Genomic DNA, 16,539 nt, shown 5'->3' on the forward strand with positions numbered 1-16,539 from the left:
CTGGGTGATCAGCATTGCCCCACTCTGAACACCTCTTTCTGGATGAACTCTTCCTCCTCCCCTACATTACAGGTCTTCCTCATGGTGTTTGTGGTCTATTTTGTGGTCTCCGAGTCCCTCTTCATCAAGAAGGAAGGCAGGGCCTACTTCGCCGTGTTTGGGAGCTACAGCCAATGGCTGCTCATCCTTCTGACCACCTGCACCGTGGTGGTGCACTTAAGCCAAGCCACCATTGCTGACCAGCAGTGGGCAAACTATCTGAAGAACCGCAAGGGCTTCACCAGCTTTTACCAGGTGGCCTTCCTCAACTCAGTCTTCAACAGCCTGGCTGCCTCCCTTCTCTTCCTGCTGACTGTGAAGGTATGGCAGTGGGCCTCCTGTGAGATAGTGCAAGGTCTTGAATGCACATCATGCAGGTGGGGCAACATTTGAGTCACCTACGCCTGTCCCAAGTCTCCTTTCCTGTGCAGCGTTAGATCCAGAGCATGAGTAGTAATTAGATCCTTGTCTCTCCTTTATTAAGAGTAGAACAGACAGGTTACACAAACACCTGTCAGGGATGGTCTAGATAACACTTAGTATTAGATACTTAGATACTTCTTGAGGTCCCTTCCAGTTGTATGATTCTAGATACTGCGGTATAGCTGAGGAACGCCAGCCATCTCGCTTTCCAAAACCCAGCCTTGAAGATGCAAGGGTGACCATCAGATCCCCATTTGTGTAAACCAACCAAACTGATATGGAACCAGTGAAACACAAACGTGGAGTCAGGTTCGCTCACTTCTCAAAGGAGACCTCTGCTTCGCAGGCCAGATTGTCAAAAGAGCTCAGCTCCCAGCCCCTCCCAAAACCTGATTCCACTTGTTGGTACTGGGCACTTTAGCAGATCTGTCCATGAGCCCTTAGACAGTATAATGCAATACACCAACTCTTATAATATTCTGGTCTATAAACCTGGGTTAAATTACATAGTGCTCAATCCCCAGTTTGTATAGGAGATGAACTTGACCATGTTCTCTTCACCAGATTTATGTACGTGGCACCCTGGTACCCAGCTGTATTTAATGAATAGTAATGGTCATGAGATGTAGCTTAAGTGCAACTGCAAACTAGCTGTTCAGAAAAGGGCTGGTGACGCTAAGCATACCTCCAGAAATGTGCGCTAGGTGCTGTAGAAATAGAACAAAGATACTCCCTACCCCTTAGACCTTACAGGGTCGGACAAGAGACAGTGGGGGTGGGGGGTGAGACAGATGGGGGAGCACACCCACACAATGCGACAATAATGCAGGCCAGCATGCCGGGCCAGTAGTTTCTACACACCAGCAGCCTGGCCATTATACTGGTCTGTGCTCCAGCAGAGAGCCACACATGGGGTTGGTTTTATCCTTTGAAGCCTCCCCCTGCCCTAGACCATGCTGCTACGGTTGAGATGAGGAAGTAGCACTCAAACTAGAACTCCCTCATTATAAACAGGCAGGGCTGCTGGCAGGACGTTCTCTGCAAGGGACCCTCGATGCTGAAACGTCCTCCCCTCCCACCCCTTAACCAGAGCCTGGATGCACGAGGCTAAGCGACACATTACCAAGCATTAACACGAACTAGATACCTTTTAGTTCACACCCCCAGCAGTCACACAGGGGAGAGACAGCGCAGGTCGCATGTCTCTAGTCTAAAGCGCAGGGCCATGCAGGCAGCTTTAGGCTCTCAGGTCCGTTTGACTGATAAAAACTTCACCCGTACACAGTTTGGGGGGGGAACCAACGTGGCAACAGACTGGCAGAGCGCAATGGCTGCCCAGGCGGCCAGCAGGAGCAGCACACGCTGCTTCTTCTGAAGTTTGCTGTGTTTATTTAAATGAGTTCGAACCCCCCCATCCGAGGGCTGCTTTAGCCAGTGCAGATGTTTTAACAGCGGGGGTCGAAAACGGGCTGAGGGTACTTGGACCTTCATCAACCACATGCCAGCAGTGCCAGTGGACCCTGAACACCGGGCAGGCAGTGTCTGTTTCTTTGCAACAGTGCCCCAGGGTGGAACGCTACCCCAGAAACACATGCAGCAGATTCCTTGATCCCCGCGGGTATAAACCTGGCTTCTCTTCTTTGGTCTCAGGCTGCCCAACAGCTGCGCTTTGTCCGGCAATGGTCTGTGTTCGGCAAAACCCTGCAGAAGTCCACGAAGGAGCTGGCTGCTGCCGGGCTGGCCTTCGCGCTGCTCATTCTTGCTTATACCCAGCTTGGCTTCCTGGTAAATGTTTATTATACAGTCAAGACTCACCCTAAGCTGGGCGTTGCTGAGGGAGAGGAGACTTGATTAGCTACAAAGGGAAGGGTTCATTAGAGAGACCTCAGCTCTGATCCAAGCCAGAGCATTCTGGTGAGTGAGGCTCAGCTGAGGGGGCCAAACTGCAGTTGGCCCCTTCCTGGCCTGCAGCAGAGTCATCAGTGGCTGAGGTGACCATGGGGATGGAACTCCAAGACTCCTTGAGGCCCCATTGGCAGAGGGCACAGGGGCAGCCCATCAATGTTGTAGCTGATAGATGGAGCAGGGCTCCCACCTCCTAAGCCCCTGTGGTGTAGCTGGGGATGCTGCTGCTTGCCTGCCTTTGCAAGGCGCTCGGAGGTCTGGGACCGAAAGGCAGTCTCGAAGGCGGGGTATGGCCACTCGGCCATTGAGACAACGGCCTTTCATTGCAACCCCTGCGTTTCCTTCGCAGCTTTTCTCCTCCTGCTCGGAATCCTTCCGCAGCTTCAGCAGCAGCCTCCTGCTCCTCTTGGCTGTGGTCCGCGGCAGTGTGAACCTCCGGCTCTGCCTGCCCGAGCCCTCGGGGCTGTACTACCTGTTCTGCGCCAGCTACATCGTGCTGGAGATGTGGATCGTGCTGAGGCTGTTTGCCGCGGTGCTTGTCCACCGCTACCGGGAGATGAATTTCGAGCTCTACCGCCCGGCCTTCGAGCCCCAGGACTATGAGATGGTGGAGCTCTTCGTCCGCAGGCTGAAGCTCTGGATGGGCTTCAGCAAAGTCAAGGAAGTAGGTGCACAGTCCCATAGGGCTCCACCCTCCACCTCTGTGCAGTGTGCTAGCCAGGGGGAGGCCCAGCGCTCCTGGCTGGTAGGTCACGGCCAGCCAGGAGCCCCGGTCCCTTGTGGGCCACATGGGATGCATGGTTTTGCAGTGTTTCGGCTGGCCTTTGCAGTCACAGGGCCGTGGGGGCCAGTGACACGAACACTCTGATTGTTTCCCCCATTGCAGTTATGCAGCAGGGTGGGGGCAAACGGTGACAGGCCACTGCTCACAGCAGTATGGGTCACAGGGGCCATCACTGGCAGGAGGCGGAAGGACTGGTAATAGCTGGTGTCCCAGGTAGAGGACTGGTGGCAATGCTCGTGTCCTGGCTGGCAGGAGCAGAGACTGCCCCCAGCATTGTCCCCCGCATGTCCATGTTGTGCCACCCCCACGGTTCAGTTTGGTTTCTAATCAGGCTGGTGGGTATATAAACCCCCCCACCCTTCTTCTCATTCAGGTCACCCCACCATCCGGCCAGGCCAAGTGGGGAGCACTCTGCAGTTGGAGACAGTCATTCAAGGCTGACGTGAAGAGCTCACCCCCATCCTGCCTGCTGGCCTGGAGCAGGCGCCTGCAGGCGGTGCTCCCACCCTGGGGCGACAGGCAAGGGTTCACGAATGCCTGTTTTCTGTACTAACCCTCTTTCGCTCTCGCTTCCCTTCCAGTTTCGGCACAAGGTGAGGTTCGAAGGGATGGAGCCATTACCATCCCGGTCCTCCAGTGACAAATCCTTCCGGGGTCCCACCCCCAGCGCAGCCTCTGACAGCTCCAGGGCCTCCACCTCTTCGAGCCAGCTGGACGGGCTCAGCCTGGTGCTGAGCACCAGAGAGAGCTCAGAGGTGGATGCTGATGTCCAGCGGCTCCTCTCCCTCTTCGAGATGCTGCTGGCCCAGTTTGACCGAGTGAACCAGGTGACGGAGGACGTCTACCGCATGGAGCAGCAGCTGGAGGACTCGCAGAGCAGGAGGACCAGGACGAAGTACATCCAGATGACTGAGGACCTGCTGAGTCGGTACCACCTGGGGAGCACAGATCAGGGGAGACAGGGACTTTATCCTGAGAACTTTTCCGACGCCGACCTGCATCCTCCCGGAGACCCTCTGTTGCCCTCCCATCCCACCAGCGCCCTGGGTGCCCTACAGAGCAGCACGGGCTGTGCGCCCAGCCGGATAGTCCGGGCCAGTAGGGGCCTCAGCATGGCTTCTTCTCTGCTCTCCCCGCACAAGACATATGCCACCACGGCGCCAGTGGTCAGGAAGAAAAAGCCACTGCGGGCAAAGAACAAGGTCCACCCCAGCATCAAGTAACTGGAGACCATGTGCAGCGTCTCTGGGAAAATACCTCACTGTGCCTCCCCTGGGAAGGCAGAGAGAGCCTCGTAATGTGGCCCGGGAAGGTTCCACCGCAACTCGGAGTCAGAAACGGAAGTTGCAGGGAACCGGCGTGGAAAGCTGACGCACTCACGCCACACCAAGGACTGGGGAGCCACTGTGCCCTCCCGGGCTCTTGGCCAGCTTAGATGCTAGCAGCATCACTGCCGCTTCGGGACACGCGGCTAAGAATACAGGTGTTGCCTTGAGCCTCCCAAGTGCCTAATGAAGATGGACACAGCCACTGTGTGTTGTACATACTGGCAGCTTCTATTACCAAGGTGCCTCAGTTTCCTGTTTACTTTAGCGATGGTTTCACAGCTTTTTGGTGTCGTTGGAGACTGTTTGGCCCTTCAGTCCAGGACAACCTAAGAGACTCAGCTTCACCAAGAAGGCCAGATGAGAGAAGCCGCAGGGGTCTCACCTAATACTTAGCGTTGGCAGCAAGAGGGCAAGCAACATTAATCAGGGCAATATTAAAAAGAAGTGTCTCTCTTTTTAAGTGACCCTAGCTTCAAACAAAATGAACAGATTCCAAAAGCAGAGGCCTGTTATTGTTAAGTTGTTTTATCAAGAACTGCTGCGAAGTAAAGTGAATGGTGCAAGGAGCAACTCAAGACGGATTTCCCGTGCTCAGCTGGCTGCGCCAAAACGGGAAGAGAGGAGCTGAAATTGCGAGTAGTTAAGGTTTAACAGACTTTTGGATTCACAGACTAGTCACACTGTGGAGGAAAACGACAGGTTTCAGGGGAATATTTAATTCAATATTTGTATTGGCATGAATATAGAGTGACAGTATCTGCACCCAGATCAGTTAGTTTTCAGTATTGGCTAGTGTTATCCTCCAGCATTTGGTACTATTATTTGTATTTAAAGAAATTCAATATTTAAAAAATATGAATGACCATGAAATCCACATTAAGCCACCACTTCCAATGATCAGCCAGTCTTAGGACATGGCAATTAGTGACAGCTCAACCAAAAAGGTACTGGAGACCTGGGGGGGGGGGTCTTTTAATTGGTCACTTAAAAGAGGGGGCTGCGGGCATGCTGGCTCCATTCCGGCCCAGCTCCCCTTTAGCTACTGATCTTCCCCCAGCCAGTGGATTGAATGGGTAAGTATGGTGCGTTGGTTGCTTGGTTTTTATAGTTGAAGGAATGTATTGACATATGTAATTTTTTTTTTTTTGGTTTACTTTTTTGTATGTACTGCCGAGCACTTTAACAATGCTTTCCTTGGCTAACAATGACACATGCGACCTTTTTAACAAGAATGGAATAATATATCACGAAAGCAGTATTTTTGTGTAAAAAAAATCATAAACGGAAATGAGCAAACGGTAATGTGAACGCACTTCCCCAGTGAACCATCCCCAGCAGCAGCCCTGCCTCAGGGGCTGGGTGCCAGCCAATGACACTCAAACCTACTCACCAGCACTCTTAGGAGCTTCCAAAGAGGAACAACAAATGCGTTAAAAAATTAACGCACTAGGTGACGCAGGGAATAAGCCACCTGCCAGCAGAGGCAGGTGGTGAGAGACAGGGGCAGATGGTTCTTAATTTGCTTCTGTCTGGGACAGGAAGATGTATCCGCTCCTACTCCAACCTGCTTCCACTCCCGACTTCGCTGTAATCCACAGTATATCGAGCTACAGCTGTGCTACGCTTGATATGCCATGGCAGGTACTTGTCCAGCACTCCCTTTTAGACAATTGGTGTGGGTAACAATCAATCAAATGCACCTATTCTGGGCAGCCACAGCCTATGTAAATTATTTCCCACTATGGTAAGTGGTGCTACCAATAGCAAAACCTCCCTGGCAGCTAGTGCCCGTGGAAACCCCCTGGCCAGCCCGTGTTCACCTCACCCTTGTCATTCCGCGTTATGTATATTGTAAGTAATTTATACGGGGTTTTGAAATGTATATATTTGCTATATTTTCATAGCATCGGTACCATGTTTGACACATGTAGATCGGAGACAGAACACTGTTGTCAGAGTTATTTAAAGGATGTATTAAGTGCTTCTTTCTGGGAATGTTCATTGTATATAAAGTATTAGGTGTCCGAGTGCGTGTGGCGTGCGTGCTCTTGTGCCAGATGAGGTGTGGGCCGGGCTGGCGCTACGGCAGTCCCAACCCATGGAGCCGAGAGTGACAGCGGGATCTTTCGCGATGCACTGCGTTGTTCCCCACTCTGGCTTGCTCAGTGCTTTTGAAAGGTAACATTGTTCTATGGAGCTCTTCGAAACCAAAGGCCAATGTTCGCAGGGGCCATTGTTCATGGTACAGCATCTCCTGTTAGACTCCATCTAGCCTCCATTGCTTCCGCTCTTGGAAGACACTTGGCTTGTAACAGAGCTCTCCTTTCCAAGCATTGCAACTATCTAATCCAGAGGAGGAGAGAGCCCTAAGCGGAAAAGTCTGTGCTCCTTTCTAGCTAAGTAACTTTATAAAGGCTAGAGATAGGGTTTCCCCAAAGACACTTCCATTGGAGTTAGTTCTTCTGACCTTTTTGCTGCTTGTTCTCACTGTCCAGCTCCTGATGCCTTTCTCCTGCTGTGTGCATGAGATGGTTTGCACACAGCGTTGTATTCCAACAATCCCCAGATTGTATCCAGCTTGATTTTCCTTGTGCTGCACTCCCCACCTGCTTCCCTCTCTGTGGAGACTTGAGCAGCACGCGTGGGGTTTCTTGGCCATCGGGTTTACATCCATGGAAGTTATTGTACTTTTGTACTAGTTGCGCGGAGGACAGAATTAGACAAGATGTTGCAGAGGGCGTGGGGGAGGGATTAGCATGATGTACAAAGAAAGTTCTCTTTACAACGGCAAGGTGGCTTGGTGGTGATAGGAAGGGCATGAAAGAACAGAAAGCCGGGGGTAAGTAGAGTACAGATGGAAGGAAATGGAAGCAGGAACCACAGGCATTCTTCACATAGGTGATGGAACAGCTGTGGTTGGGGCAAACATTAAGTGTTTGGAATTTTGGAAGTGGCATCTGGAGTGGGAGGATAAGAGTTGGAAAACGGCAGGTGGACGTTAATGGTACCCATCCCTTAGCTGCAGGTACTACAGTCAGTAAGGAAAACAGTGCCAACAAAATCACCACCACTACTGTTCCAGGATAGTTCAGCTACAAGAACTGAACCCAGAGCCAGGGGCAGGTTTTGCTATTGAGTTTACAGCAATTAACCCTTCTATGTTCTAGACAAAAATGGTTTAATATTCCTATTACTGCAATCCATCTGCCCTTGGACTTTTTTTGAGTCGGGGGGGGGGGGGGAGAGGCACATTCAGACTATTTAACCATGGCTTTTTAACAACCCCAGTTCCCTCTACTTTTTACAAGCAGCATGGCCACCGTTTAAGTACTCACCACAAAGTCTCCGCTAGATTCCCAATGCCCGACTTTGGAGACAAAGCAGCATTAGAGGAGAGGTGTATCATATAAACACAGAAGTGCCTTAGTGCCATCTGGACAATCACTTGATTTTCCCCATGCTTGGGAAAAAAATGAAGCAGACAGGCTCCTCTATCAAATTAGAAGGGAAGGGGTGTGTGATTTAACTGACAGTAACCAGGACTCAGCCCTTCTAGGCCTACAGTATGTGCTGTGTGACCTTGCGCAAAGTCACAATTTCCAGGAGGCCTTTTCCCTAGCGGTACCATAGGTATTACTTGTTCACCTCACTGCAGGCACGGGGAGGCTGTGAGACAGAACCAATGCTTTGGGCTCAGTACAGAGGTAACTGGATGAAATCCTCTGGCCTGTGTAACGCAGGTAAGCCTAAGTCTAATGGTCCCTCTTCTGCCTTTAATTGATGACTCTTTCAAGGGAGTCTTGGAGGTTCTTGGAGAAAAGGTTTGAGAATTAAGTGGTGTGAAAGGACTGGAGGTAAAGGCAAACTTCTAACAGTATTACTGTATTAAGGAAGGATTTTCAAGTATCTGCTGCCTTTTAAAATGAACAAACATTCCAACATGCCTGCTATAGTTTTCTTTAGAACAAGTGGTAACGGGATAATAGGGCATCTCAGAACGGATTCTTTGTGATTAAATTCCATTTTCTACATTCAGCACACCTTCTGATGTAAGAAGTGTCTAGATCTGGGGAAGGTTAGCCTCAAGAGGAGAAACGGTTCTAGAAATCAGATGAGTTTTGATGGTTAACAAATAAGGGAATTAGCACCACTATGTCCAGATGAGGGAAAAGCAAGCACAAGACAGACAAGTGCCTCTAGGATCCTTACATAAGGTGAGGTCTAGTTTTATATTAGTGGGAATTTCACTATTTGAATATCCTTCCTATCCCAGCTCTAGGAACTTTTTCCCACACTTAGGTCTTGTCTACAATGAAGACAGACACTTCCCCCCACCCAATGCTGCAGTGAACATGATACCCTCCCAAGTTTGTTTCACCCCAGCATTCCCATGGCCACTAGCACCCCCTATCTGCAAGCTTGCTCTGCCAGCTGAGCAAACTAATTAGCGTCCCCTTTTCCATTTGGGAAGATAGGACGTGGAGGATGGATGGTTTGGAGTGCAGCTCAGGGAAAAAAATATCATTACCACAGGGTCTCCCTCCCACGTTGTAAGAATGTTTATGAGTGCAGACCACCATATGAGGCCAGGCCAGATGAGAACACAATAAAATGATCCTCCCTGATTATAAATATCCATGCTCATATGACACCAGGACTGCTAACAGCTTCCCACATGGATTAAAACAATTGCCCACTACACTAGACAGCATTGCTCTAGTTGTTCCGATTAGGGATCTGACCCCTATGCAGGTAACAGAATTAACTGGCCAGCCAAAGACTCCACTTTTACAGCGCCACTAAATACGTGGTCTCGTCTAGGACAGGCTGTAGAGATGACAGCCATTAAAAACATAGTATTGGAGGATGGTTAATATCTATCTGAGGTAAGAGGCCTCTCAACTGGAATTTCCAAGAGCTAAATGGTATCTGCAGGGACTAGGTACTACGGCTGAATGTATCAGTTAATTGCCAAGGGCTCTGAAAGTCTAATAGAACCTTTAAGAGTTAAAGGGCAAAAATGAGACGCTTGTTGTCAGCTTTAGTTTGGCTACAGTAGATAGTGTATTTAGACTCCCCTCTCCCACAAAAGCCTTGAATAGGCTGTGTTAGAGGAAGTTGACTGAACACAGTTAACACAGGGACAAGTTAACAAGTTAAGAGATGATGGCGAACTGAAAGCCAAAGTGGTTTGCACAGCCTTTAGTAAGCTCATAGGTGGCAGTAAAGGTTAAAGTTAGGATGCTCCCAATGTGAAGAGCCAGGTTTTTCTTAAGTTAGGTCTTAAAGTGAATGAGTTTCTTATCCAGCTAGCTGTGTGCGCGTGTGTATGGTGGTGTGAATGAGTCTTACCAGTGCTTCTTCTAACTGTAGAAGAGCAAAGATGGGTTAGGACAACTGTCCTGCTACTTTTCTTGGATCCCAGTAGGTGGAGCAGCTCTAGAGCCCACACAGGTGTTTCAGAAAAGCCAGACACTTCAGTCATACAGCTTTGAAGCTATCATAGTTCTCATAGGAGCACTTGTTTGTATGGAGCCTTTAGACACACACATGGGGTTCCTTGAAGTGTCACAGGTGAGGTAGCAAGTATATGAAATCTGAGCTTAGCAGCAGCCAGAACTATTAGTCATGAGATTATACTCCTTGTCAACAGCAATACATTTGACTTGCATCCCTAACTAATAAATACTCTTGAATGTATATTTTGTGTTTATAGTCACCAAGAGATGGTTTCTTATTTATTGCCTTAAGTCTCACAATGATGCAATAGTATCAAGCTGCTTAATACAGAACCCTATCAGCTAGTTAAGGGGTGGGAAATCTATATAATGCTTTTGTAGCAATGGATGATCAGGACCAATGCATCAAAATATTGCCTTCTGGTCAATGTTACATTTGCAAACAAAATAGCCTATTTTGTAACTGTGGGAAATGTTTCTTCAAAATGACAATGTCAAATAAAAACCATGGACTGCTAAGTAAATGTCTGCTATGCTTTTGTTGGAAGCTGCCACAACATCCTCTTTGCCTGTTAGCAATCCATATACACCACTGTCCGAAGGATGCATCTAAGAGGTACTGTGCCACAAGTACAACAGAAAGGTCTGAAAGCTATTAGCTTCAGAGCTAGTCCAACTTGACAACTTCAAATACTGAGTAAATTCAAACCTCTGAAAAATATCTGGTTTTGATTATTGATAACAAATTGATAGCGGGGTAATTAATCAATGTTACTTCATTAAGGAGCTTTGAGATCTTTGATAGATGTTCTACTTTAAAATGAATACAGAATTTGCTCCACGTAAAAGAGACTCACTTCCTTGTGGCTGAACACGTATCTGACGCATGGACTCAACATAGGTCACATGAGGCTCCATATATGTCACCGGGAAACACCAGCATTCCTGCAGCTGCAGCAGGTGGTTACATACCATTACGTACTTTAAGATCTGAAAAATTCACAGGAGGGGAGTCAGCATCTTACTTCTGCCCCAGGTAGCAGCACCCAAACACTTTACAAAGTGGTGCTTCTGGGAACGGAGTCCATAGGTTCTCAGTTCAGTGCTGCTCAGACACGGGTCTACACTTCACCACTGGCCTTGTTAAAGACAGTCTTGAGAGGCCAAGGACTGAATGGGCCATGAGAACTAATCTATGCTTATGCCTAGCCATCCTTCCCAATCAGGGTTGAGGCTAACTGGCAAGGTAGGGTGGGAGTTTGTCCTGCTGCTGCCGCCCATACTGTACCTGTTCTTTGGACAAGTGGGGTTCTAGTACCAGACACCTTTCACAGGTCAGAGAGAAGAAACAGGTCAGTGGGAAATGGCCTTATTGCCAAATGATGGAGCAGATTCATCCGGAGCGATTCCGATACGCAACACGAGAGATTGCCCATATCAGTAACCATACAAATACTTTTATTTCAATTACAATTTATAAACACTCAAAATAGGACGTACACATGAGTTACTGGACAGTCCCCTTTCCCTCCAAAAAAAAGTCTCCCAAAGAATTCCAGCTTTCGATTGCTTTGCCTTGGATTCCATTCAAATTACTCAGAAGTTACCCAGTCACTAAAAACTGCTGTTATCCAGTCACTGAGTTTAGCATCTTGTTTAGCAAATTAAGAGCTCATCACTCATTTTGATGAGGACAGCAGTCACTGAGAAGTGACAAAAGCCACAATAAAGTAGTCACAGTACGTTCCAGCTTACATAACTTCTCCCATTATGGTAGTGTAGTGTCCCGTTATCTTTCACCACAAGACATGCTACTTCTGAAAGGCCTGGCACACACCTGCATTAAAAGGACCCCTTACAAACAATCCAAACTGCTGGCTTCCAAAGGTGGGACTGTCACCATATGACAAGTCCAATATGGCGATGCTGCCACCAACCAGAGCCACCGGTCATTTAAAAGGGAAGAGAAAATTTTGCATTTGAGGGAAGATTTCTGGCAAGGCCACATTATAGAACAGGTTTAAGACCAGTCAAGTGCACCCTGGTCACACATTGGGCTACCTACTTAGATCCACTCACCTCTCTGAAGATTGCCTTTCAGCAGAGTATGTGAATATGCACAAAGGGGTCAAGTTACTTCCCAGCATCCTGGCCACATTCTTGGGGACCATCCTGCCACCCTTGGAGTCAATGGAAGCTTTGCCACTGACTGCACCAGGAGCAAGTCTGGGCCTCTAGCTAAATCCTTTGCTCATAATTTCTAAAACTGGCCCAAATTGTCTTTGGAATCCTGGGTTTAACAGAGTCTTCATTACAAGCCAGTTTATTCATGGTCAGCGATTTCCATACCAGTTTTGATTACCATTCTCCCCCTCCACTGACCTGCAGACATCTCCCTACTTATATTGTTAAGGTATGAGAGAACAATTTCACTGGAGTGGGAAACTCATGCAGATGTCCTCAAGCAAGGAGAGCTCATTGGAAATAAAAGCAGCTGCAGTTTTTACGGGTAACTTGTGAAGCTAGTGGACATTCCTATAATTAGAGCTGGTGTTAAGAACTAGTCTGAAAGTGCATGCAACTCTCATGAATGCTAATAGAGCTTTTCCACCCATGTAGAGGAAATGGAGATCTCAACTGTCCAGAGACTGTGACTGAAGCTTTCATTTGGTTGGGTCAAAACACCATTTGCTTCTCCATTGTCCCACCAAGTGATGAGTGCAGAACAAGTATCCTGACTTGCTGTTTTGCCTGCTCCTGCTTAGGGAAATGCTTAAATTTTGTACGAAAGCTGCTAGCAGAGATGGATACCTTTAAACTTCACTTAATGTCTCTAGCTAAATAAAGACCAAATGTATAAGCTTGGTGCACTCTGGGATTCTCCAACTAGGGTAGAAAATCCTTCTTATTTCATGATGGTGGGCGACTCAAAGTCAAGACGATGATGTCTATCCGAGTCACATGGCAGTCCAGTAACTAGTTCACACCAAGGTAACATAGCCACACTGAGTTTCCAAGTCCCAGTTGTCTCCCTGTGGCAGTGCTGAATTAGTGTGCAGGGTCAAGAGTGTTCACTCCCCTCTTCCTCCCACCGCCGCATGCCAGAGGGCAGACACTGATCACATGGGGATTTACACAAATTCTGTGAAGTCATCCACTGAGGAGATCAGCCGCTTTCTCTGCCCAGTTTCATAGGTTGATGCTGGGTCCTGTGGTACTTGGGGAGGGGGTTTAGTAAGAGCAGAAGGGTGCATTTGCATCAGGGGGAAGCCAGGTGTCTGGTAATGGGTTTCCTCTCGGATCTGAAAGACCATCACGGAGGAACAGGTCAGCAGGATATCCCCACAATTCCCCCTCGGCATGTTAGTAGGTATAGCTCTCCCAATTGCCACTTGGATCTGAACACTGCATATCACGCACAACCCTGCAGGACCTGGTGTCCTCAACTCCCACTGTAGCCAATGGAAATGGAGGGCTTTTTAGCTGTCTGTAGCTTCAAACCCTATTTCCCCACACATCATTCTCACTAGAGTTTGGTTAGTCTGAGGGCTTGTCTACACTTATGTGGGGCGATCGATGCATTGGCGGTTGATTTAGTGGATCGAGTGAAGACCCGCTAAATTGACTGCAGATCAGACTCCCCTTGACTCCTGTACTCCATCGGATCGAGAAGAGTAAGGGGAGTTGACGGGAGAGCGTCTCCCGTCGACATTGCGTAGTGTGGACCCTGCAGTAAGTAGATCTAAGCTATGTCGACTTGAGTTATGTTATTCACGTAACTCAAATTGCGTAGCACTTTTCCCTGTAGCATAGACAAGGCCTGAAGCATTCAAGGCAGACATCCCTTTAACTTATTCACAGGCCTTTGACAGTTCATTCTTGTTTTCTCCAGATATTTATGATTGTGCTTGCTTGTGCTAAGCATTCCAGATGTGCAATGTGTCAGGGAAGGAAAAACAGACTTGAATTACCCGGTGCCTGAGCCTCTTGATATGACGTAGCCTCGCTATCCATTTTGATGGGTAAGTATCTGTAGGATTCGATCTGCTATGGTGAACCTGGGAAGCCATCTAATTCAAGGGAAAAGAAGTTTTAAACACAGCTCCCATGACAACCAGAGTAATACATTGTTTACACAACATAATTAGTCACTGAAGTTAACTCAGTCTGTGAAGTTCAGATGCTAAATCTGACTCGACTGGTTATTCAACTAAAAGAGCTCTCAGAGTTTAATTTCTTGGCCTAGTTGCATTAATTTCCCTGGGGTGGCAGAGCGTGATCCTAGCAGAGGCAACAGTCCTTAAAGAGAGCCCAGATAGTACTCACGTTGGCATGCAGGGCCATCTGGCGGGCTACAAATGGCAGGTTCTTATCCGAGACAATTTTAGCAACACTCGTGTCCACCAGCCCTTCCATGTCTATGTTAAAATGGAAAAGATTCAAAGATGGTCACTTTAAGAGGTGAAAAACCAGAACTAGCCAGTAATTATATGTACTGTGACATGATACATTCAACTTCATGAGGATTTCCAGTATTAGAGTCAAGACAGTGAGAAATGGGAATACATTTTACTCTCCAATCAATTGCCTTGAAAGAAAGGTCTCCATAAAGCATTATAGCTTCTACTGTAACACTGCTCATGGCACAGGGGTGCAATACTCTGGGCCTTCCAAGCTGTGACTGCTCCACACAGAAGGCCTTTCCCAGGAACCCTAGTCACAATCCATTATTCCCCCAAAACACAGAGGCGGGGCAGAATATTCATAGCTGTTTCTCAGACTGGAAGGGGTTTCATTAGAGAAGTGCATTGTGGGAGGGGCGTGGGGTGTATGGTTGGCCTCTTGTTTATACGTGCTCGGGATCCATGTGGGATCTAGTAAGGCTGCAAAAGACCCACATGCAGCCCTAAACAAGGGAGTAAGCCCTGAAACAGCTGTGACCCCCTCCAACTGATGTTCAAAAGAGCATTGCTCAGCTCCAGCTCTCAAGGGTCACTCACTGCACTGCTGGGAAAGAAGTTGAAGGGGGACGAGCCACCAGGATTTCTTCCTCCAACCTGCCAAAAAATGGTGTCACTATACCGGTGTGCAGAGCATAAGCCAAAATGGAGGCATTCCATTCACTGGCTGGGACGCCATGCATCCCCGTAACTAGAAGATAGCAGTCTTATGGTCCAGTGGGGAAGAATTACTGATTGGATGCATCACCAAATACTAGGTGGTGACACAATTTTGGAGAATTTCCCCTAATGGGCTCCTCTAAAGGGAGCCAAAAAGCTTTTACTGAGAGTACAAATCACAGTTCAGGAAGGGTCTACCTAAGCTAGGTAAACTGGCAATATGGGATATGCTGTTACAGAAGAGGACTGGCTCAGAATACTTAGTCCTGCCTCAGGGCGGGGGACTGGATTAGATGACCTATATTGAGGTCTCTTCCAGTCCTACAGTTCTACGATTCTAAAGTTTTACCACCTGGAGACTTGTACAAACATTCCAATGAAGTTAAGGAAGTTGTCGTGCGAACCAGTAGAAACATTCTTCGAGAACTAACCCTACCTTTCCGACACTGTAACGTCACCAGGTTACAGTCATAGTCAAGCGGTGTGATTATAACATGCACAAAGTTGAACTGGCCCTAGGGAGGAAACAAAATATTGTAACACAGAAGCATAACTAACACTTACAGGCATATTTTACTGGAAACCATTTGACATCTACAGATGCAATCCACTGATGCAGTCTGAATACAGCAAGGTAAAAAGTCCCAATTCATAACCAAACAGTCTTTAGACCAGTGGCGCCAGTTAGGAGGCTGGGGGAGGGGAAGCATTCCCCCCATCCCAGGCATTTGCACTCGCTAAAAGTTCCACAGGCCACAGAGCACTGCAGCCCAGGGTCCGACCACTTTTAAGCTGGGGTCCTGTACTAAATCAATACGGCTATTGGTGGAGTGGTCTGGAGCGTCACTTGGCTGTGTGGTTGCAATGCCACTAAACTATGACCTGGGTGCCCCTCCATGCAGACAGAGGGGCAGCAGAGCCAAATTTCAGGAAGTGGTGCTGTGACCTGGTGCATGGGTCGTCTGTTCCTGTACGGCAGAACAGAGGGGAGTCTGCCAAGAACTTGACTCCTGGCGGCACAGAGAGGGGAAACTCCCTGCTGAAGGAGAACCAGGATTCCTGCGGGGCGGGGAGGAGAGACCGACCAGGACTGGAACTTGCCCCCCACCAAAGAAATATCTGAACTGGCGCCACAGCTTTAGATAACACACAAAGATTAACAATTTTACAAAGAACCCATTGCTGACATGCAAGTGGAAAGTCCTGTTCATCTTTGGATGCTTTCCAGTCAGCTGCATCAGCCCAACAGATGTGTAATGAGTAGGGCCCCTCCAAATTCACGGCCATGAAAAACATGTCACGGACCGTGAAATCTGGTCTCCCCCCATGAAATCGGTCTTCTGTGTGCTTTTACCCTAGACTATACAGATTTCATGGCGGAAACCAGTGTTTCTCAAATAGGGGGTCCTGACCCAAAAGGGAGTTGCGGGGGGGTTCACAAGGTTATTTTGGGGGGGGGGGTGTCACAGTATTGCCACCCT

General features: G+C 48.3%; 2 protein-coding genes across 9 annotated transcripts in view; one reads left to right on the forward strand and one right to left on the reverse strand.

The window, feature by feature from the left end:
• The window catches only part of PKD1 (polycystin 1, transient receptor potential channel interacting), a 135,175-nt gene extending 130,801 nt beyond the window's left edge, over positions 1-4,374 (forward strand). The window contains exons 43-46 of the mRNA XM_077828002.1: positions 73-360; positions 2,113-2,247; positions 2,717-3,031; positions 3,733-4,374. Coding sequence (XP_077684128.1) covers positions 73-360; positions 2,113-2,247; positions 2,717-3,031; positions 3,733-4,374 — 1,380 coding nt within the window. The remainder of the gene's footprint in view (positions 1-72; positions 361-2,112; positions 2,248-2,716; positions 3,032-3,732) is intronic.
• Positions 4,375-11,379: 7,005 nt separating this feature from the next.
• TSC2 (TSC complex subunit 2) overlaps positions 11,380-16,539 on the reverse strand; it is a 44,049-nt gene continuing 38,889 nt past the window's right edge. For all 8 annotated transcript variants that reach the window (XM_077829026.1, XM_077829028.1, XM_077829025.1 and 5 more), the window contains 4 exons: positions 15,495-15,573; positions 14,265-14,356; positions 13,910-14,008; positions 11,380-13,240 (listed from right to left, as the gene is read on the reverse strand). In XM_077829026.1, coding sequence (XP_077685152.1) covers positions 13,070-13,240; positions 13,910-14,008; positions 14,265-14,356; positions 15,495-15,573 — 441 coding nt within the window. In that variant the 3' untranslated portion in view covers positions 11,380-13,069. The remainder of the gene's footprint in view (positions 13,241-13,909; positions 14,009-14,264; positions 14,357-15,494; positions 15,574-16,539) is intronic.

The sequence above is a fragment of the Eretmochelys imbricata genome, chromosome 10 (genome assembly GCF_965152235.1).
Source record: "Eretmochelys imbricata isolate rEreImb1 chromosome 10, rEreImb1.hap1, whole genome shotgun sequence".
Lineage (NCBI taxonomy): Eukaryota > Metazoa > Chordata > Testudines > Cheloniidae > Eretmochelys > Eretmochelys imbricata.